The sequence below is a fragment of the Talpa europaea genome (genome assembly GCF_964194135.1).
Source record: "Talpa europaea genome assembly, chromosome: 10".
Classification (NCBI taxonomy): Eukaryota; Metazoa; Chordata; class Mammalia; order Eulipotyphla; family Talpidae; genus Talpa; species Talpa europaea.
The window spans coordinates 89,444,910-89,467,561 of record NC_140077.1 but is presented as its reverse complement, the minus strand read 5'-3'; the positions used below and the strand labels follow the sequence as shown (position 1 = coordinate 89,467,561).

Sequence of the window (22,652 nt, the reverse complement as noted above, 5' to 3'; positions counted from 1 at the left end):
CATATGTCTATATCACAGTTTGTCCATTCACCCTTCTGTGGACATTTGGATTATTTCCTCCTTGGAGGTGGTGAACAATGCTCTGTGTCCTTGCCGTACAAGTATTTATTTGAGTCCCTGCTTTGATTTCTTCTGGAGCTACACCTAAGAGCACAACTGCTAGATTCTGCGGTAATTGCGTTTAGCTTTTGGAGGAAGAGCAAACTGCTTCCACGGCGGCTACTCCACATTCTCATCAGCAACGCACAGGGTTTCCATTTCTCCCAGTCCTCACCAATCTTTATTTCTTTTTTTTTCATTAATAGTCATCTTCACGGGGTACCTCTCTAAATCAGTATGCTTTCAAAACGACATAAAACTGGTATCATTAGGTGACTATCTTACCCTGCAGCTGCAGCTACAAACATCCTGTTCAGATCCCAATACAGAAGGTGTGGTTATATGTGCTCAATTTTACGAATAATAACACCACTATTTCTCTACATAAAAAGGCAACCCTGAGTCTTAGGACTACAGCTAAAAATCCCAAATAAAGTCGAGCCGTTAGTCACCACCCACGCAGTTACCTGCAGAACCCTATTCTCAGCACAAGCAAACTAGAACAGCTGGAAGCAGCGCCTTGGAGATGACCCAGAGGCAGGAGCAGCCAACCCCGCATGCGCGTGTCCCGGCGCGCCCCCAGCGTGCGTGCGTGTGTGCGCGCCGGAGGGGCGGGGCCAGGAGCGTGGCGGCGGCGTAGTCATGGCGGCCGCCTCGGGCTCAATGCACCTGCAGCGCTGCTTGGTATCGCCGGCTGGGAGGCACAGCGCCTCTCTGATCTTCCTGCACGGCTCAGGTGGATTACAGTTTTTCTGTCCTGGTTATCTGCAGCTCGGGAAAGGTCCTGCCCAGGTTCCCCCGGGGTGGCCCGTGAGGAGGAGGCCCGGTGGACCCGGAGCGGCGGCTCGCGTTTGGCCTGCCGCGCGGTTGTGGACACCCGGACCTGGGGACCTGTGGCCAGACGTGCCCTGTGACCCTGTGGTCACTGACCACTGTCCAGGCTTCGGCCCTTTGATTCTCCCCCGCCCCCCACTAAACTTTCCATCCTCAATCTCCTCCCGGACCACCCTAGCCAGCCCTCACTGCTCTCACCCAAATTTAAACAAGCAAGTTAGTAAGGTAAGTCTTGTGCTAGAGAGAAAGAACTTGTTTAGTACTACTTCAGTATTTAATGAGTGATTGGAGTTTTCAACCACATAACATCGTTCGCCATTGCTTTCTTCAGTCTCCCATCCTAATGACAGCTAAGAGTCACAGTTGTAATTATATTTATTGAGTATTTTGTTTCGGTGAGCCTGGCTCCAGTGTTTTCTCCCAGTCCTCTTTACCGCAATCCCTTCTCTCTTTTCTCCTCTGTGCTTTAAGCCTCTCAGATCAAGAGCAAAGTCAAGTCTCAGTCCTAGGAGTGGATTCTCCTTCCATAGCATCTCCTAATCACCTGTGCTTCATTCTGGGCAGGTTTTTACACTCATCTCTAATTACTTGCATGTGTCTTCCCCGCTGCCTTGTGGTAGCTCCTCAAAAGTAAGGACTCTTGGTTTCATCTTTGCATCCCTAATACTTGGTCAAAGATAAGTTCTTGGGAAATGTTTTTTAACGAAATGAGATGAGGCCTGTGTCCTCAGGGGCCCACCTAAAGTTACAAACAACACGTTCAGTTAGTTTGAGTCATCAGTGGATGGTGGTCACAAGATGGTGCAGTTTACTGCCAAGTGAATTGTAAAGAAAACAGACTGGTTAGGCATTATTAAGGCATTTGAAAGATGAAGAGCTGGACAGGGAAAGTGGTCTTTGAGCTGACACTAGGATAGTTTTAAAGGACTTGGGGTATCACATAGTGGAGGGGACTGGAAAGGGTACAGAGAGCAGACCTGGAAATGCTCAGTTTGTGGAAAGCACCCTCATTTTGAAAATGGATAGGTTGAACTTGGAAATGAAATGGAAGTTCACTTAGCTCTTCCTGTGAGGGGCAATAGAATTGCGATTTGAACCCAGATCTCCGACTGCAAAATCCATGTTCTGGAAGGGTAAAGTGAAAAAAAAACTGGCTAGAATATGTAATTTTGAAAACAGAAGAGAAAGGGCTAAGGATGTTTAAAGGGAAAGATTTAGCTGATGAAATATATTTAGCAGGTGAGTTGTGTAAGAGATGAAAGCAGTGCTTAACAGCTAGGAGATTATCATTAAGATTATTGGGGCCCTGAGAATATTCATTTAAAGCTACTAGAAATATCCTCATGCATAACTCCTTTTAATAAATAAGTTTACCATATCATTAGGAAATACTCCTAGAGTTTCCCCAGGACCACCTCAGTTAACTAACTGTAGTCTTTTCATTTTATTTTTATAATTTTTATAAAATTTTAAAGTAATTTTTTTATAATTTATAACTATGTCTGTGAAACCCAGACTTTTTTGTTATGTATAGATTTTTCCCTTAATGCTTTGAATTTATACAAAGAATCCTGCCAATTATGCAAGTATAAAGCAATCCCTATATATTTAGATTTCCAGTGTGGTAAATAAAATTTACTGGGAGTATGATTTTACATCAGAATTTCATATATGTGCTTATGTTTCAGGACATGTTTGACTTCTGGTTAATCCAAATATGGGCAAACCAGTTTTAATAAGTTTACTATACTCTTGGAATAAAGTTCTGGCTCTTTAAAAAGTGAACCTTATAAATGGACTAAAGCAAAGGACAGTTTTGTTAGTTTGTTCATCCTCCCAGATTAGATTAATTTACTCTGTTACATGCTCCCTTAGCACACTAGGACTAGGGTTCTCCTAGCAGTGGCATTCATCATAGTTGTAATCACTCCACATTATTCTTTGAGGGTCTTGCAGGCCAACAATGTGTATCTCTTCTATGGTTTTCTACCCACATAGTAAGTGTCGGCAAATTGACTTGAATTGGCTTTAAAGTCCCCAGTAACCTGTGTTGCTGAATGTAACAGACATTTCTTCTTATTTGAACTGATTCTAGTTTCACCTCAGTAAGGGTGACTAAAATAATATATTTCCATTGTAGGTCTCCTTTGAGCTCTAGGCATGTTATCCTTCTGCCTAATAATCATTCTTTAAACCACTCAGGATTATCTGTTGCCCAACCACTATGAGCAAAGTGCTAGCCCAGGCTGTGAACAGCAATGAACAGTTAAAACAAGAACCCCCCACTTTCACAGATCTTATGTGCCAGGGAAGTAAATGGTGTGTGGTAGAGACAGTAAATAAGGGAGGGCGGAATAAAGCAGAATGAGAAAGGTGGCAGGTTTTGGAATTAATAGTTTTAAATAAAGAGTTCAGAGTATGTCTCTCTAATGGTGACACTGAAGCAGCCTCACTCAAATGAGTAAATCCTTTGGGTACTGGGCTAGACTGTTATTAGACAAGGAAAGGCCCCCCAAGGATCCTAGCTAGGTTTCCTGAAATGTTCACGGACAGTAGGAGGCTAGTGTGCCTAACTAGAGGACTCAGAGCGAATAGACACTCTCTGTCTGAGTAGTGTGGTCATGGGCAAGCTTTTCTGTTAGGGTCACATAATAAAGTCATTTTAGGTATCACTGGTTACTTAAAGTCTTAAATATTTTTTCTCTGCCTTTTTTTCTGTTTTTTTTTTTGTTGTTGTTGTTGTTGTTATTTTAATGACTTGAATATGAAGAACATTCTTAGCTTATAGAACTTAAGGATATGGATTTTTGCCCTTCAGCTGGCCACAGCGTGCATAACTCTTGTGGTGTACTTTGCATTGTGAAGAAGACCCCACACTCTGCCTGCTGCTTCGTGTGCTTCCTTTCTCCACATCCAGTGCTATTCTTCACCCAGATGCTCTGGCCAAAACCCTGGGCTGCATCCTTGTAACTTTTCATCATTGACCTTTCCTAACTAATCTGTTCATTTACTAAGTGTCTCTGGCATCTCAATGGCATCGCAGCACCCTACTTCCCAAACAGCAGCCTCCACTCTGATCCCCCTACATCCGCTTTTCTCTTCCTTCACCTGTCTTCACACAGGTTCCAGAGTGAGCCTTAGAAGCAGGCTCCCTTTTTGCCAAAAAGTACATCTACAGTTTCTCCATGCTCTCTCTGAGACCTATCAGGACCTTACTTAGCCTCAACTCATGCTCTTTTATTTTCTATTTTTCACTTCCTACATGTCATACTGCCCCTTTCCAGAAAGGGTCTTCACATCTGTCCTGTCACATCTAAGATGCTTTTCCCTCTGGGCTTCCCTTCCACCACCCTGTATATCTAGTTCAAACCATTTAACAACATCTGTCCTGTGTCCAGTTTGTGTCAATCCTTTCTTGGCATTAAATAAACCAATTTGTTTACTTGCCTTGTGGAGCTTGTAGTATAGTGAAGGTATCTCTAGGCTCCTCAACTGGGTCACTTCTGTATGTACTAAGCCTCAAAATGCCAAATATCTCATCTTTACAAGGTTTACATTTGTCTTTCCCATTTATTTATACAATTGTTTGACTAGAATCTATGTCTCACAATAACTAAACGCTCTAGAAGAGCAGGTCTTTCTCTCCCTCACCTCCCTGTCATTGCTTCTCTGGCATCAGCATAGTGCTTGGCATGCCACTAGGTATTCAATAGACATTTTTTGAATTGATGTCTTAATACATTGACTGATTAAAACTTAATTTTAAGTTACCTCTAAAGTGTCCTCTTCAGGACTACATGAAATAACCTATATTTCCTCCCAATTTTTGGTGCAAACATGCTTACAAAATTCTTGTATGGGTTTTGATTATTTCCCAACTTTATGGTTTATAGTTATTTTAAATTCCTTTTTTAAATTTTATTTTGTGTATTTTTTACATCATTTTTCATTTTTGCCAATGTATGCATTTTCATCTTGGTTATATTCCCCATACAATTTGCACACACACCCCCCTTATTTTGACTCTTATTCCCCTGCCCCGGTAGTGTGTGTCTGGTTTATAGTTGCTTGTTGATGTTGATTTTTACTGTATTATAATTAGTCTTTCCTGGTCCCTTATTTAGGTTTTCTAAATTCCTGCTGTAAGTGAGACCATCCAGTATTTTTCTTTTTCCTTTTCTTTTTGCCTTATTTTGCTGAGCATGATCCCTTCCAGCTCCATCCATGCTGCTGCAAATTGCATTAGTTTACCTTTTTGATTGCTGAGTAATATTCCATTGTGTGTATGTACCACATCTTCTTGATCCAGTCATCCATTTTTGAGCATTCGGATTGTTTCTATAGCTTAGCTATTGTAAATAATGCTGCTATAAACATAGGGTTGCAGGTGCCCTTTTGAATTAATGATTCTGTGTCCTTTGGGTAAATACCTAGAAGTGGAATTGATGGATCATATGGAAGCTCCATCTTTAGCAGGTTGAGGAATCTCCACACAGCTATCCATAGTGGATGGACCAGTTTGCACTCCCACCAGCAGTGCAAGAGAGTTCCTTTTTCTCCACATCCTCGCCAACATTTGTTGTAGATAGTTGTTTTAATATGTGCCATTCTCACTGGTGTAAGTTGGTATCTCATTGTAGTTTTGATTTGCATTTCCCTGATTACAAGTGATGCTGAACATTTTTTCGTATGCCTATTGTCCATTTGCATTTCCTCTTTGGAGAAGTTCCTCGTTAGCTCTTCTGCCCATTTTTTGACTGGATTATTTACTTTGTTTTTGTTGAGTCTCATCAGCTCTTTGTAGATTTTTGTAATCAGTCCTTTATCATTAGTGTTGTGTGCAAAAATTTTCTCCCGGTCTGTAGGGTGTCTGTTTGTTTTGGTTTCTGTCTCTTTTGCTGAACAGAAGCTCTTTAATTTGATACAGTCCCAGCTGTTTATCTTTGCCTTTGATGAGTCTTTAAAGATGTTGCTGAGGTGTATGTCATGTAGTGTTTTGCCTGTATTTCCTTTTATATATTTTATGGCTTCAGGTCTTATGTCTAGTTTTTTAATTCATTTTGAGTTGGTTTTTGTGCATGGTGTGAGGTAGTGGTCAAGCTTCATTCTTTTGCATATAGCGACCTAGTTTTCCCAGCACCATTTATTGAACAAACTTTCTTTGCTCCAGTGCATATTCTTTGTGCCTTTGTCCAATATTATGTTGAGAAAGCTTTCAACAAAGTACAACACCCATTTATGATAAAGGCACTTGAAATTCTGGGGATACAAGGAACATACCTCAACATCATATAGGCCATATATGACAAGCCCATAGCCAATATCATTCTCAATGGTGAAAACCTGAAAGCAAATATTTGTCAAATATTTCTCAGTTGACCATAAATCTGTGGGTTTATTTCTCGATTTTCTATTCGATTCCATTGGTCTGTGTGTCTGTTCTTGTTTCCAATACCATGCAGTTTTGATGATTATGGTTTTGTAGTATAGTTTGAAGTCTTTGCATATGTGCCTCCATTCTCTTCTTCTTTTTTTTTTTTTTTTTTTTTTTCAGAAGAGCTTTGGCTATTAGGGGTTTTTGGTGATTCCATATGAATTTCATCAATAATTGATCTATTTCTTTGAAGAATGTCATTGAAATTTTCATTGGAATAGCATTGAATCTGTATATTGCTTTTGGTAGGATGGCCATTTTGATAATGTTAATTCTTCCAATCGATGAGCAGGGGATGTCTTTCCATTTCTTTGTGTCTTCTATTTCTTTTAACAGTGTTCTATAGTTTTCTTTGTATAGGTCCTTTACCTCGTTTGTTAGGTTTATTCCCAAGTATTTTTTTTTTTTGTTGTTGTTGTTGTTGTTGTTGTTGCTGTTTCAATAATAAAAGGAATGGTTTTCTTGATTTCTTTTTCTTCAGATTTATTGTTTGTGTATAGGAAGGCTACTGATTTTTGTGTGTTGATTTTGTATCCTGCTACATTACTAAACTGATTGATTAGTTGAATTAGTTTTTCTATGGAGTTTTTGGGGTTCTCTATGTATATTATCATATCATCTGCGAATAGGTATAGTTTGACTTCTTCCTTCCCTATTTGGATTCCTTGTATGTCTTTCTCTTGTCTTATTGCTCTGGCTAGGACTTCCAGTATTATATTGAAAAGCAGTGGTGAGAGTGGACATCCTTGTCTTGTTCCAGATCTTAATGGAAATGCTTTCAGGTTTTCACCATTGAGAATGATATTGGCTATGGGCTTGTCATATATGGCCTGTGTGATGTTGAGGTATGGTCCTTGTATCCCCAGAATTTCAAGGCCTTTATCATAAATGGGTGTTGTACTTTGTTGAAGGCTTTCTCAGCATCTATTGATATTATCATATGGTTTTTATATTTCTTTTTCTTGATGTGCTGGATGACATTGATTGATTTTCGGATGTTGAACCATCCAAGTGTCCCTGGAATAAATTCTACTTGGTCGTGGTGAATTATTTTATGGATACATTGTTGGATTCTGATAGCTAAATTTTATTGAGGATTTTTGCACCAGTGTTCATTAGAGAGATTGGCCTGTAGTTTTCTTTTTTGTGTTGTCCTTGTTCAGTTTTGATATTAGCATAATGTTGGCTTCATAGAACATGTTTGGTATTATCCCTTCCTTTTCCATTTTTTGAAAGAGTTTATGAAGGATAGGCACTAATTCGTTTCTGAATGTTTCGTAGAAATCATTTGCAAATCCATCTGGTCCTGGGCTTTTGTTTTTGGGGAGGGTTGGGATTACCATTTCGATTTCACTGCTTGTAATTGGTCTGTTTAGGTGTTCTCTTTCTTCTTTATCTAGCTTTGGGTGATTGTAGAATTTTAGGAATTTGTCCGTCTCTTCTAGATTGTTGAGCCTGTTTGCACATACATGTTCATAGTAGTTTCTGATTATTCATTTGATTTCTTCTGTGTCTGTTGTGATTTCTCCTCTTTCATTTGTGATCCTATTTATTTGTGCTTTCTCCCGTTTTTTCCTTTGTGAGCCTGGTTAGGGGTTTGTCTATTTTGTTTATTTTTTTTGAAGAACCAACCTTTGGTTTCATTGATCTTTTGGATTTTTTTTTTTTTTTTTTAGTTTCTATTTCATTTATTTCTGCTTTGATTTTTATTATTTCTTTTCTTCTGCTGTTTTTAGGGGTTTTTTGTTGTTCTTTTTCTAGTTCTTTGAGATGTGAGATTAGGTTGTTTCTTTGAGTTCTTTCTAGTTTCTTGATGTGAGCCTGGATTGCTATATATTTTCCTCTTACTACTGCTTTTGCTGTGTCCCATACATTTAGGAAATTGGTGTCCACCTTGTCATTCAATTCACTGTATTTTTTAATTTCTTCTTTGATATCCTCATTAGTCCAGTGGTCTTCCAGTAGTGTGGGTTTCAATTTCCATGAGGTAGGAGGGTTTCTTGCCTTCTTTTTATGGTTTATTTCTAGTTTGATGCCTTCATGATCAGAGAAGATAGTTGGTGTGATTTCAATCTTGGTGTATCTGTTGATATTTGTCCCAGTATGTGATTGATCTTGGAGAATGATCTGTGTACACTTGAGAAAAATGTGTACTCAGATTTTTTGGGGGTTTAGTGTTCTATAGACATCTGTTAAGCACATGAGATCTAGATCCTTATTTAGAGCTTTAGTGTCCTTACTTATTTTTTGTCTCATTGATCTATCCATTATTGATAGTGGTGTGATGAAGTCTCCTACTACATATGTGTTTTCTGATGTCTGTTTTCAGAGATGACAATAGTTGTCTGATATATTTTGGTGCTCTCTCATTTGGTGAGTATATGTTAATAAGTGTTATGTCTTTTTGAAGTATTGTCCCCTTGATCATAATGTAGTGACCGTCTGGGTCTCTTTTTACCTTTTTGAGTTTGAAATCTGTTTTATCTGATATAAGTATAGCTGTTCCTGCCTTCTTTTTTGGTCCATTTGCTTGTAGGATTGTTTTCGATCCTTTAACTTTGAGTCTATTTTTATCTTTTGTCGCTAACTATGTTTCCTGGAGACAGCAAAAGCTTGGGTTTTGTTTCTTAATCCAGCCTGCTACTCTGTGTCTTTTTATTGAAGAGTTTAGTCCATTTACATTTAGAGTTAATATTGATATGTTAGTGTCTGTATTTGCCATTTTGTTTGTCTTTTCTCTGGTTTTATTTATTTTTTTTGGGGGGGGTTCTTGTTTCATCCTTATTCATCCCTTTGTTGGTTCTGGCTTTAGGACTCCTTGTAGTATTTTTTGGAGTAGGGGTTTAGTTGTAATGAAATTCTGGAGTCTCTTTTTGCCTGGGAAAGTCCTTATTCTTTCTTCATATAGGAAGGAAAATTTTGTGGGATAGAGTATTTCTGGCTGGCATTTGTTTTCTTGGAGTTTGTTGACTATGTCCCTCCACTCTCTCCTTGCCTGTAGTGTTTCTTCGGAGAAATCTGATGTCAGCGTGATTGGTTTTCCTTTGTGTGTTACCTGTTTCTCCCCTCTTGTCAGCTTCATTATTTTTTCCTTGTCTACAATTTTTGGGAGCTTTACTATTATGTGTCTTGCTGTATTTTTTCTTTCATCATGGAAGTTTGGTATTCTTCTTGCTTCTTGTATATCTGTTTTCAGCTCCTTCTTCATGCTTGGGAAGTTCTCTTCGATGATCTCCTTGAGTATTTTCTCTGTTCTATGTCTCTCTCCTCTCCTTCTGGGATTCCTGTAACTCTTATATTTCCTTTCCTCATGGAGTCAGATAGTTCCCAGAATCTTTTCTTCATTATTTTTTCTTCATATTTCTCTTGCCTTTTCTGTTTTGGTTCTTTTTATATCTGTGTCTTCGAGAATACTTATTCATTCTTCCATTTCATCTGTTCTGCTTTCACTGCTTTTCCCAGAGTTCTTTAGGTCCTCCATTAATCCTTTGATCTCCTGCATTTCTTTCACTTCCCTCTTTAGGGACTCAATTTCATTGAGTCTATCTGGAAGGCTCAGAAGTTCTTCCAAATCACTGTTGTTGCAATCTGGTGGATGATTTTCTTTTTGTGGTGTGTCTTTTCCCTGAATACTTGCTTGGTTGCTTGTAGTTTTTCTTCTTCCTGCTGCTTGTTTTCTAATTTGTCCTATACATTGGGACACTGTGTCGTTGGTACTGGCTGGCATCTCTTTGGTGTGCTCCTTCTGGGATGTCAGAAACTGGTGGCCCAATCAAGTCTAATACTGTTACACCAAAATTCCAGTAGGGCATAGTACTAAGGATATATTGATGGGTGCTGTCCCTGGAAATCCACTCCCTATGTATTTATTTAATACTAGAGGTGGTTCTTGAGGTCCCTCAGACTGTCCTGGTGGTGGCTGGATCACCCCTGGGCACCTAATCGCTGGATCCCTTTCTGAGTTCCGACTCAAGGCCAGACATGGGGCCTGGCTTGTGAATTCTTTTTGGTTCACCTCTTACTGTGGGGATAGCCCTTTCTCAGTTCCACACAGTTTTAGTGAGGTCAGGACTCAAAGCTCCCAGTCTTGAGTATGGCTCATCTGGGAGGCACTTCCCTGCTCCCTCAGACTGCCCTAGTGGTGGCTGGATCCCCCTCTGGGCTCTGACTGGTGGCCAGACAGGGCCTGGCTTGTGGGGGCTTTTCAGCTCACCTCTGGCTGTGGGGGCAGCCCTTTCCCAGTTCCACAAAGTCTAGGTGGGTTCTGGATGCAAAGATACCAGTTCTAAAATGTCGAGTCAGGAGGGCACTTCCCTGTGCCCACAGTCTGCCCCAGTGGTGGCTGGATCCCCCTCTGGGCTCCGGTTCCGGATGCAAAGATCTATAGTTACATTAAATTCTGTAAGTAAACTTGTTATCAAAACTAAATTCTAATTTCTTGAAAATAAAAAAATTTCAACCAAGAAAGTTGTTTCAGGTTGCTCCAACTACAAATGTTTACAAACACCTTAGGAATTTATTATTTTTAAAATAATAAATAATAAGAAATGACAAATATAGAAATAGGATATAGAAATATTTTCAAAATTTACCTTGTTTCTATTTTTCCCCTTAAACAAATGAGGAAACTTAAAACTCATGTCTTCAGATATCAATGGCAGTCAAGAATAAATAAAATTATCCCTACTTATTGATAAATTGGTTTCTATATAGGTATTTTTATATATGGAGACTTTTGAATATCCTTTTTATGCCTCTGTGTGATGTGAAAGTTATAGATTTCTTGTAAATAAACTGTATTGTCAAAATGTTTTATCTTAATCTAATTTTGTGATTAATCAGGTGATTCTGGACAAGGATTGAAAAAGTGGATCAAGCATGTTTTACATCAAGATTTAACTTTCCAACACATAAAAATTGTTTATCCAACAGCTCCTCCCAGGTATGAAGTAATTTATCTCACTCTTACTATAACTCTGTGGCCTAAAATGCATATTATATATATATATGCACACACACACATACAAATATACCTCTCCATATAACAGGTAGATGTTCTTCTATATTTAAAACATTTTAAATCAGGATACTATTTTTCCAGAACATATTTTTGTTTTTGCAATTACACTGTTGGGCCAATTTTTGCCACTTGAGAAATACACTCTCAGTTGGCATAGTATTCCCTAAAGCTGTCAATTTAAACTTTCTTCCAAGTACAGCCTATCATACTCTGCTTCCTTGGCCCTGCAGATTGCTCGTTTTTAAACTCTTTTTCCCCTCATTCATCCCAGAAAGAAACCAATAACTTTAGTGAGTATAAACTTTTTCTAATAATTTAGTTAAGCTAGAGTTTATGATCTCTGATAAAGGGCTTTGTGACCTTTCTACACTTAAAGGGATTTAGAAAGGTTATGTTTTATGAATCAATAAATAAAAGTAGGAATATGGCATTGACTATTCAATACATGTTTGGATTATATAACTTGTAGATAATATTACTCTCCATCATACCATTGGTCTAGGTTTGAAGCCAAACTGCTTTTTATGATTATTGAATTAACATCCCCATAGTCTTTCATTCTGAACACGTGCTTTAAAGTGAGGTTTGCAAGTATTTGTGTGTGTAAGTGAAATGCTGAATGAAACAACCCAATTTGATTTCCCAACCTGAACTAAACAACCCAATCTGTTCTTCTTGTATTCTTACTGAGCACATTGTGCTTTTGCAAGTGTTATGCTTTATTTTTCTATTCACTTAGAAGTGAGAAGTAGAGCTGGAATTTTAAGAAACTTTTCATATGCACTATCAAGATTTTGCCTACCTCAGTTGATGGACTTGAAAGAGGTAGAGCAATATGACTATACTTTTTAGTTGTAGTACTTAAGATTCAAAAGAGTTATTATTTCACCCCAGTACTTGTATGCATAAATAAATAATCTTTAAAAAAGTTATTATGTCAATATAATTCTAGAGAGCATATTATGGTGGCACAGATAAAAGATCTAATGATTCATGAGTTGTTTCTGTGCTATAGATTAAATGTCTTTCAAAATGTCAAAAGAAATTATTATTTGCTGTTGGGTTTTAGAATCAGTAAAGTTGGGATGGAGAAAGATAGTTGTATTCCTATGGGGATGGGAGAATAAGTTCAATTAAGCCAATTATAAATGTAATTTATATTATATTTAATTAATTATTATTAATGAAATTAAGTAAATAGCTAAACAATGAGCATGTAATTATTATCATTTATGTCTTACTAGACATTTTAACCCTTTAAGTCACAAATCTCTGTCACTTGCCATGGAGAAAGTTTTTTTGATCTCTCTCCCCATTCTACCATCCTCCCTCACGAATTAATTGCTTCTTCCTTTGAGCTTAAATATAAGTTAGCCAACAAGTGTTCTCTTAGCTGACATTACCAGGACTCATAATATATTGGCTAGGATAGCAAAGTAGTTTGAGTATAGATTCCTTGATTTTTTTTTTTGTAGTTTTTTATAGTTACCTTCCATATACCTAATTTGATAAGACTTGGTATTAGTGACTTTTTTTTTTAATCTTTCCAAAGCATTTTAACTTTTAACATTAAACTTAATTTTCATAGGACCAGAACTCTTTTACTCATACATCATTGTTTTAAATGATATTTACCTTTAATTGCACTAGAAAATGCAAGTGGCATATATTGTATAATTTGGGAACAAATTCAGATGACTCCTAGTAAAAATAAAAAGCATAAAGTCCAATTTGTAAACCAAAGATATGAGAGCGTGTTAGAATGAAGCGTCCTTATGGGGCCATTTAACCTGCCCTGGACATCAGACCTGGAACAGACAGTTTTGGTTAATCCTACCGGGCAGTCCGATAAGAGAGATCATGCTTAGCATATTGAATTGTAAGTAGCTGATTTTTTTTTCCTACCTTGTGCTAGATTAATTTCTAGAGCAGTTGATAGCATAGTCATCTCTGTCTCCCTAAACTAGGGATACATTATTCTTAATTAATTCCTTAGTCAAGCAAAGAAAAGATTTACTGAATATTCAATAAATATTTAGCAGATTTTATTATAACTTAAAATTCTGTAGTAGAAATGAGTAACTATAGGTGTTTATATATATATATACATAAAATATAAATATCTGAGCTGTGTAGTGATTTCTATTTTTATGAGTTTTTTCAACATGCGATTTGCTATAGTAAATGACATAAGAATTATAGTTCCTGAAGGGTTGCGGTTATTCTCGTCTTACATAGTAATAGAACTAATACAGAATAAGCATGAGATCGATCAGTTGTGGCTTATAAAGCATCATGGAGCACCTTTAACTGATGAGTCCCAAATTGAGGGTGCCCTCAGGGTTAAGTCTACAATCTTTAACTTGGTTTCCAAATTTCAGAAGGCTGCTTGATAATGTTTGATTAGAATAATCTGGCATCCATAGGATACTCCAGTTTCAAGATCTCCAACTGCTGTTCCAAATAGTTTACTCTGTATAGGCCAGAAGTTTGTGCAGAGTTTATGAGCTTGCTTTTACAGCATCACATCCTCCATTCGGTAGCAGAGAGAGCTGCTGCCTTCTATCTATTGTGACAGTGTTTCTTGTGTTTCTGTAGAAGGAATGCTGTGTGGTTGTTGGGCATGCCTTCCATCACATCGTAGCCTCCCCTCAGGTAGCCTGTAGCAGATACAGGGCGTTCCTTAATTCTCACTCTTTTTAATGTATTTGATAAAAGCTAATTGTACCACCTTTTAAACAGTGCATCCATATTTTTGACATGGAATCTTGTTTTGACATTTTGCAGTACACATTCTGGCATTGTTCAACTTTCCAGCATTTAATCTCGCTCCTGTTTTTTCTTTCATCACCTGTGAACCCTGAAGTTTTTCTCCACTATGAGTATTTAATTGGCTGTGTTATTCCTACCAGGGTATCCCGAAAATAACAGCTGACTTTTGAAATCTTGCCACTGGTGTCACCTAACTGGCATACAGGACTGAATGGCCTGTTGATTAACCACAGTCTTGTCCTCCAGTGACCTGGTCTCCCAACATGGAAATGATGCTGGCTGTGATGGAACTTTTCCCTCACTAGATATTCATGGAAATGAATGAAAATGAAATTTTAAAGCAGGTTTAGCTTTATTAGCTTTGCTACGGAATGCCAAACCCATTTCCACAGAACTGTGTTTGAGGCTTCCATTTGTTTCATGTCTTGTGGATAATTTCCATTGTCAGTCTGTTTACTTTTGGCCAGTCTAGTGGATATACAGCTTTATCTCATTGTGCTTTTAATTTGTATTTCTCTAATATTAATAATGTTGATACCATTTCAAGTTTATTTAGCATTTAGATATCCTTAAAAAAAAAAGTCCATTCACATCATTTGCCCATGCTTTCATGGGTTGCCTTTTTCTTACTGAGTTGTTAAAACTTATATTTTCTGATACATTGTTTTGTTGTTAGGTATATGAATTCAAATATCTTGCCCCTGTTTGGTTTGCATTTTTACTCTCCTAATGACATCTTGGGAACAGAAGTCCTCATGAGTTTTTTTTCCAAATTTAATGAAAAAATCTTAAACATACAGTTTAATAAATTTTGATGAGTATATGCAGCAGTTTAGCAGCTTTTAAAACAATGTTCCAGTTACCCTGGAAAGTTTTCTTGTGTCTCCTTCCAGCCAATTCCTACCACACATAGGCTTCCATTGTTCTGATTTCTGTCACTGTTAGCATAGTTGTGTCTGTTTTCAACTTCAGTTAAATGAATTAATTCTATCTTTTGTGTTTGCTTCCTTTTTTAAGATTCAGCAATAGTTCATTTTAAAACTTCTGAGGTTTTATATTTATTTATCCATCCTACCATTGATAGACATTTGGATTAGTTCCAGTTTTTTAATGTAATGAATAATGTTGCCATAGTATTCAAAAGTCTTTGTGAACATATTTTAATGGATTCTTATCTAAACTATTTTATTCCATTGGTCTAATTGTCTAATCTTATGCCAATACAAAACTTTTGATTACTAAATCTTTATAGAAAATTTTGAAATTGAGTGGTATGGGTTCTTTTTCAAAACATCTGTTTGGATCTTGATTAAAATTGCACAAAATCTACAGTTCCATTTAGAGAATATTGATGTCTTCTAGTCCATACACTTGGTACATCTCAACATTTATATAGATCTTGATTCTTTTTGCTTAGTGGTGATTTTGGGGCTTTTACTATAGAAATATTTTGCTCAGTTTATTCACAAATATTTTATGTTTTTTCATATTATTCTAAGTGGTTTTTTAATTCAATTTAATTATTTAGAATGCTTAACTCTACATTTTACTTTTATCTCTTGTTCTTGTAGCCTCCTGTTTTCCTAAACTCACTCACTTCTAGTAGTTGTTTAATAGACTCCTATGATTTTGGTATAAAAATTTATGTCATTTGTGAACAAAGATTTTTACCCTTTCCAATCTTTATTCCTTTTATTTCATTGTCTTGTCTTATTGTACTTGTTGAACTTATAATACTATGCTGAATGTGTAACAAATCATCCCAAATAACAGTTTTGTTACAGTCACAAGTCTGTAGGCTAGGAATTCAAAAACGGTATACAATGGTGACTTGATTCTGTTCTGTGATAACTGAAACTGGTGCTGGAATGACTTGAAAGCTGGGGACGACTCTTGACTGCGAGGGCCTGCAATCATATGAAAAATGACCGGTATCTGGCAGTTAATGTTAATAAATAAGAACCTTCCTTTGGTTCTAATACTATAACACTAATGGGAGCTTTTATCACCTGGTATCTTCGACTGCATGATAGTGTGGAGCCTGAACTCTATGAGCAGCAGAAGGAAGCTGCATTGCCTTTCATAGCCTAGTACTAGAAGGGAATTGGTGTTTTTTCCTCTCTAATCAGAAGGATGCTTAGATTCTAGGAGTGAGAACACAGACGCCACCTTTTGATGGAAACACCGTATGTCCTAAGAAGACTGGGATGGAAACTATTGTTCTGGACAGATGTAGGAAGTACAGTTCTGGGAGCTTCCTTAACCTGTGGGTTATTTTGAAATACATTGTTAATTTCTAAATTTTGGCATTCTAATGCCTTGCAGCTGTTATCTTTAGTTTTATTCCATTGCTATCAGGAGAAATAGTCTGTACAATTTCAGTCTTTTGGTGCTCATTGGGACTTAGATATAGGATCTCCTTGGTGACTAGAATTGTCAGTAATTTAAGTTGTTACAGTTTTACTCAAATTTTATATTTGCTTAGTGGTTCTGTTTTCTAAGTTGTTCTATTAGTTACTGAAGAATGGGTATTAAAGTCTCCTGACTATGATGTAAATTGATCTACTTCTTTCTTTAGTTTTGTCAATTTCCTGTGCATTTTTAAAATTATATTATTAGGGACATGCCCATGGAGAATTACTATCTTCTATTAGTAGCTACTTTTATCTTATAAAATGTCAATTTTTATCTCTGGTAATACCTTAATGTATACTTCATTTAATAACAGTTTGGTATATATCAGCTTGTTTCCTATTTATGTAGCTTATCTTTTACATCCTTTTGTTTTCCTTTGATTAGTATTCTATTTTTTCCATCTTTTTAACCTACTTGTATTATTATATTAAGGGAGTTTCTTATAGGCAACATGAATTTGTTTTTTTTTTTTTCTTTTAAGATTTATTTATTTATTTATGCATACAAGAACTGGAGTACAGGCCAGAGGTGCCGGTGAGAAGATTCACCAGAGACAGAGTGGGGAATAGAATAGGCAGATTGACTGAAATACACTGCTGAGGGGAGCATCGGGCGAGACAGGCGAGGTCTGCTCTGCCATGTGGACTAGCTCCCTGGCCGGGGATTGAACTTTTGCTGCAGTGGCTGTGTATTGCTTCATAGTGTTGAGACTTAACCCCTTGCGCCACCAGGGAGACCCCTCGGTTTTGCTTTCACTTTAACTAAACTGAGAAACTTTGTCTTTTAAATAATTTGTTTAGACCATTTTCATTTACTGTAACTACTGATATGTTTGAATTAAATCAACTTCCTTTTGTTCCTTTTTCCATCTTTTTGGATTATTTGCATTTTTTTTATATTCCATTTTCATTTATCTTTTCTGTTCTTCCTGTTTGCTTTAGGGATTATGAGATATTAATCAAACCTTTCACCAATTTAGTGTTAGTTTTTTTTACCACTTTCACAAAATGTGGAAGCCTTACAAAGTTCCTTTACTCTCCCCCCCCATATTATACTTGTCATATGTATTTCATCTAATTACATTGAAAACTCTATCAAACAAGGTTATTTTTACTCTCAGCATGTTTGTATGTGTGTGTGTGTGTGTGTGTGTGTAAAAGAATTTAAGAGGAAAACAATAGTTCATTGTATTTACTCTACTCAGTTATGGTCTATTGCAGCATATCAGTGTGTTTTGATTAAATTGTAAATTACCATTTTGACTAAACGATATCCCTTTTCTTCAACCCTATTCAATAGCTGTTTTTAGTCAGCTAAGTTAGGGGTATGTTAAATAGAAGTCAGCATTTAATTTGCTGTGCTGATTTAAATGGAAAATATTGCTTCATTTTTTCATTATGTTAATTTGAAGACTATATTGAGGTGTTCAATAAAGATTTTTATTTCTATGACATGCTTTAACTGTATTTGTAATTAGAGGTTTTCTTGGTTGGGCTTTACTATTAGAATTTCCATTTAAAAAATAATAAGTTTTTAAACAAGCCATTAATAATTTTTATGATGCTATAGTTTTTCTGGGTGTTTAGAAAAATTCTAAAAGTTACCAGATTTGCATAGTGCCTCTAGTTTTTGAGTCACTGCTGTTTACATGAAGTATATGTTTGTATTTTCCATTAAATGTGTATTCTAAAACAGGGTCAGGGCCTTTTGCTTTAGGTGTAGTAAACAATGGATTTGTCTTTACTTCACATATAGAATTCCTAGCTGAAGTTCTCCATTAGGCAATCTCTCTCCTGATCCAGTAGATCGTGTACTACAGGTACACTTTGCTGGTAAAGAACCCAACTGAAAACATCTATTTTGAAGAAATAGTTTACTTCTTCAGTAAGTATTTTAAATAGTACTTTTAAATACCTATATGTAAAAGCTGTTTTCTTTGAAACATGTTCTCTTTTTTAAAAGAAACGTAAGAAAAAATTGATCATTTCTTAGGAATCACAATATGAATTTTACAAAAATTAAAGTCAAAAGATGTTCAGAGATACATAAGAAATTTTAGATATCCTATATTTCCACCTGACACAGATTATTCCCTAGTAACACAAATGATTATTGACATTCATCATTCAATGGTAGGGTCAAGGACTGCCCTAGGAGATACCATTTGAGCAGAACCTAACTGATCAGTAGGATCCCATCATGCAGAAAGGTGCCAAAGAGCATTCCAGGTGAAGGGAATGACACATGCGAAGCCCTGGATAAAGGATGAGGTTGTCCTGGGGCCTCCCTGGGGGCACAAGGGGTTAAGACGCAACCTGTGAAGCTGTCTGCAGCCACTGCAGCACGAGTTCAATCCCCCGCCAGGGAGCTACCCACATGGCACAGCAGACCTCTCCTGACTTGCCCGCTGCTCCCCTCAGCAGTGTATTTCAGTCACTCTGCAGTTGGTGAATCCTCTTACCCTCCACACCTCTGACTTGTACCCCAGTTCTTGTATGCATAAATAAATAAATCTTAAAAAAAAAATGAAGTTGTCCTGTGAATAGAGAAACCAGAGGGAAATTGCCTTGGGCCCTCGTGAGTGGATGCTGGGTACATGCTTTGCAATGGACAGAAAGGAAAAGGAGCCAGAGATGTTACCTGAAAGGGTATTAGTGACCTTTTTATGACTTTCAGGGAACACATATCAAAACAGAACTCAGTGTCAACTCTTCCTTTTGATTCCAGCCTAGTATCTTACCTATGTAAAATGGTGGTTTGATTGATTTGTTGTTTGGTTGGTTGATTTAAGAGCCCCACACATGTTCTGAGGCAAACAGTTATTTATTATGGTAATGTCTGAGCTGTTCATACCAGCTCATAAAGTAACATATTTGAGGAAGAAAGTGAATGAATATAACATATGTGCCAGTTTGTTTAGCTGTTTTAAAACAGTCTTACTTTTTATGATTTATTTAAAGGTTAGTTTAACAGTGGCATTATACATTCTTGACTATATTTTCTTCACAAAAAAGTTCTATCCTGATTACCACCAAGCCTACCTTCAAAATCACAACTATGTAAATGACTGAAAAGTTAATAACATTTCAGAAAAAACAACGCAGATAAAATTTAAAAATAACAACAAAAAGGTCTGGCTGCCATCCTGTCACCAGACATTTTAGTCCCTTTACCGCTTTACCTCTGGTATCTTCCAGAAGGAATCCGTTCTCTTGTATCTAAGAGATTGTTTTTGGTTTTTGTTTGTTCATTTGATTTGTTTCTTTATCACCCACATGAGTGGACTCCTATACTTGCCGACCACTTTCTGACTAATTTCAGTTAGCATAATCCCCTTTGAGTTCATCCCCTTTAGGTTTGTCACGATTGGCAAAACTTCATCTTTTTTAATAGTTGAGTAGTATTCCATTGTTTATAGATACCATACCACATCTTTATCCATCCATCTTACTGTTTATTTAATTAAAAAATTTTAAGTGATTATATTGGGAGGAAGGAAATAAGGGTTATATTTGAAAGCTAACTTCTTATTCTACTATGACAGGAAATCAAACAGTAATGTTTAAAAGGAATATGTAAGAAACAGCTATGTGGATATTTTGTTGAGGAACGTAGATGTAATAAAAGAAGTATTTATTTTTTTTAAAGTTGGAGAATATAGAATAAAACTTTTGATTTTAAGATTTGTCTTTGATGTGTCTAACTATCGCTTGGTATTTAAACTTGTTTAAGAGTGATCACCACATCTGAGGGGAGAAATCCTGTATCTGAAAACAAACAGATAAGGATGTAAAATAATGATGTGTCATTAATTTTTAAAAAGTTCTAAATTGTTCTTTTCTCATTAATTTTTCCTATTATCTCCTTTCAAAAGAATTTTAATTTTTGCAAAGAACGGAGAGAACAAAAAGCTACTATAGTTTTATTTTAGTAAAAGTTGCACTGTGCTTCTGCCTCCATGGAGCATCTATCTCTACTTAAGTAAGGCGCTGTCAAAGATCAAAAGTTAAGTGACTATCATTTTTTCAATTAATGGCTAAGTTCCTAGAATGATTCACATTTTAGTCTGTGATATCATATTTAAGTGCTCAGAGAAATAGAATGAAATGAAAAGGGAAGTAGAAATAATTCAAAAGAGTAACAGTCTTATTCACACTTTAAAGTTATTGTTGTATACTCAGTTTTCATTCAGAAGCACTCTGTGATTCAGTGACCATTTGAATAGTTGGGGATTTTACTTTATCTGACAGCGATGTTAATATTGTGTGCAAAATAGCTTCCGTGTTCAGGGCACTGTAAAAAGGGTAACTGAGAAGTGATTCTGATACCTGGGAGGCTGCATTGCTGTCTCTGTTGATTCAATTTTTCTCCCCCTCCAGCCAAGCAAGTCCTGAGATCAGAGGCCTGCAGGAATGAAGGGCAGGGGCTCTGCAGGAAACCCTGTAGAGAGCTGGTGTAGGATTCCCTCTCCCTGTACCTGCTGAGTAGCTGAACAGGGAGGAGAATTTCTTGGAGAGGGACAGAATGTGGCAAATGATGGGAAGAGCACAGCCTTTCAGATTTATGTCACAAAATCATAAACACCAGATAATAATGCAGTATTAGTTAAAATCTCTCTAGGACTTTAAAGGAGGATTACTTGAAATTATTTTACAATCTGCTAAATATTTTAACTAATTAGATAAATAAAGAAGAATAGATGCCTGAGAATAGGCAGAACAAGTAGAAAAAGAGATTGGGAGCGATGAGGAGGGCAGGAGGTAGGAGAGAACATCCTCCTAAACCCACTGTAATGTGGCCATTGTGATCCTGACACAGGGATGAGTAGTAGGTCAGTGGGACAGAATGGAGCATTTCCAACCAGAGTTCTTTACCTGATTTGCAGAAAGTGACTTGAATAGCTATTTCTTTTTCCCAAGGGCATAGAGAACTAGTGACATTCTAGATGCATGGGAGAGAAGTCTGTTCATTTTGTTAGTGCATGTGTTACGCGGGCTTAATTCTCACACAGACCCTAGGTTGAGAGGGACCAGGTAATTCAGAACTATAAAGTTAAATATAAGGCAAAGATGGTGTTTCACCTGTGAGACAGAAGTGGGGTTTTTGGTTGTCTGTGTTTTTAAATAGTAGTGCAGATAGAGAGGACTATCCATATTGGAGAAAATTAATTTGAACCCTTAGACCACTTCATGTGTGAAATAAATTTTAGAATTGTTCCAGGCTTAAATGTAAAAATGAAAGCAAAAATCTTAGAAATAAATTTTGGATTCTCTGTAAAAATGTGTAGATTGGTAACTGCTTCTTAAATCATGAGGCCTGGAAATTTAGTTTTTTTTTTTTTTTTAAAGGTCAGATTTCATCATTGTAAAGAATTTTATGTTAAAGATTTACTAAAAATTATTGTCAATATACAAAAACAGGTTAGAAAAACACTTAAAAATACAAATGACTACTATTTGTGTCATAATAGACAAAGTGGTCTTCTAAACTAATAAAAAATAATCAAAATCACACTAGAAAAAGATAGCAAGTTATATGAACTGGAAATTGTACTTATGTGGACTTCTAGAACAGATAGCACCAGCCTATAGTAATGGAAGTGACTCAGTGGTTACCTAGGAAGGGCATGAATCACTTGCAAAGGGGTGTGATAGAATTTTCTGAGGAAAAGAGAATGCTCTGTTTAATTGTGGAAGTTTAAATTGTCTAAAGTTTGTGAACTATAGACCTAAAACATATTTTTATATATGTAAATTAGTTTTTAAAAATAGGATTTTAAAACTATAGTTGGTGCCATTAAATATTGACATTTTAAATATGTTAGCACCTTCTTGCTATTAGGGCTCTAGGCAAAAGGATATTCTCTCACCTTTCTCGTAGGAAGCTGAATTATTTATATCCTTCATGGAAGCAGTTTTGAACATCTAGTAATATAAAAGGTATGCCTTTCAATTCAGCAGTCCTGTTTCTTTGACTGTGATATGTGGGCATGAAAATACCAGAGTGTAGAAAACATCGATGCCAATATGTGTAATGCAGCATTGTTCTAGGTGACTGACCTACCCAGCAAATGCCCAT

The 22,652-nt window shown here is 36.6% G+C and overlaps 1 protein-coding gene across 1 annotated transcript in view; it reads left to right on the top strand.

The window, feature by feature from the left end:
* Positions 1-741: 741 nt before the first annotated feature.
* The window catches only part of LYPLAL1 (lysophospholipase like 1), a gene marked incomplete at both ends in the record, with an annotated part of 34,272 nt that continues 12,361 nt past the window's right edge, over positions 742-22,652 (top strand). Inside the window, 2 exons of the mRNA XM_084245561.1 lie at positions 742-835; positions 11,210-11,309. Of these exons, the coding sequence (XP_084101687.1) occupies positions 742-835; positions 11,210-11,309 (194 nt within the window). The remainder of the gene's footprint in view (positions 836-11,209; positions 11,310-22,652) is intronic.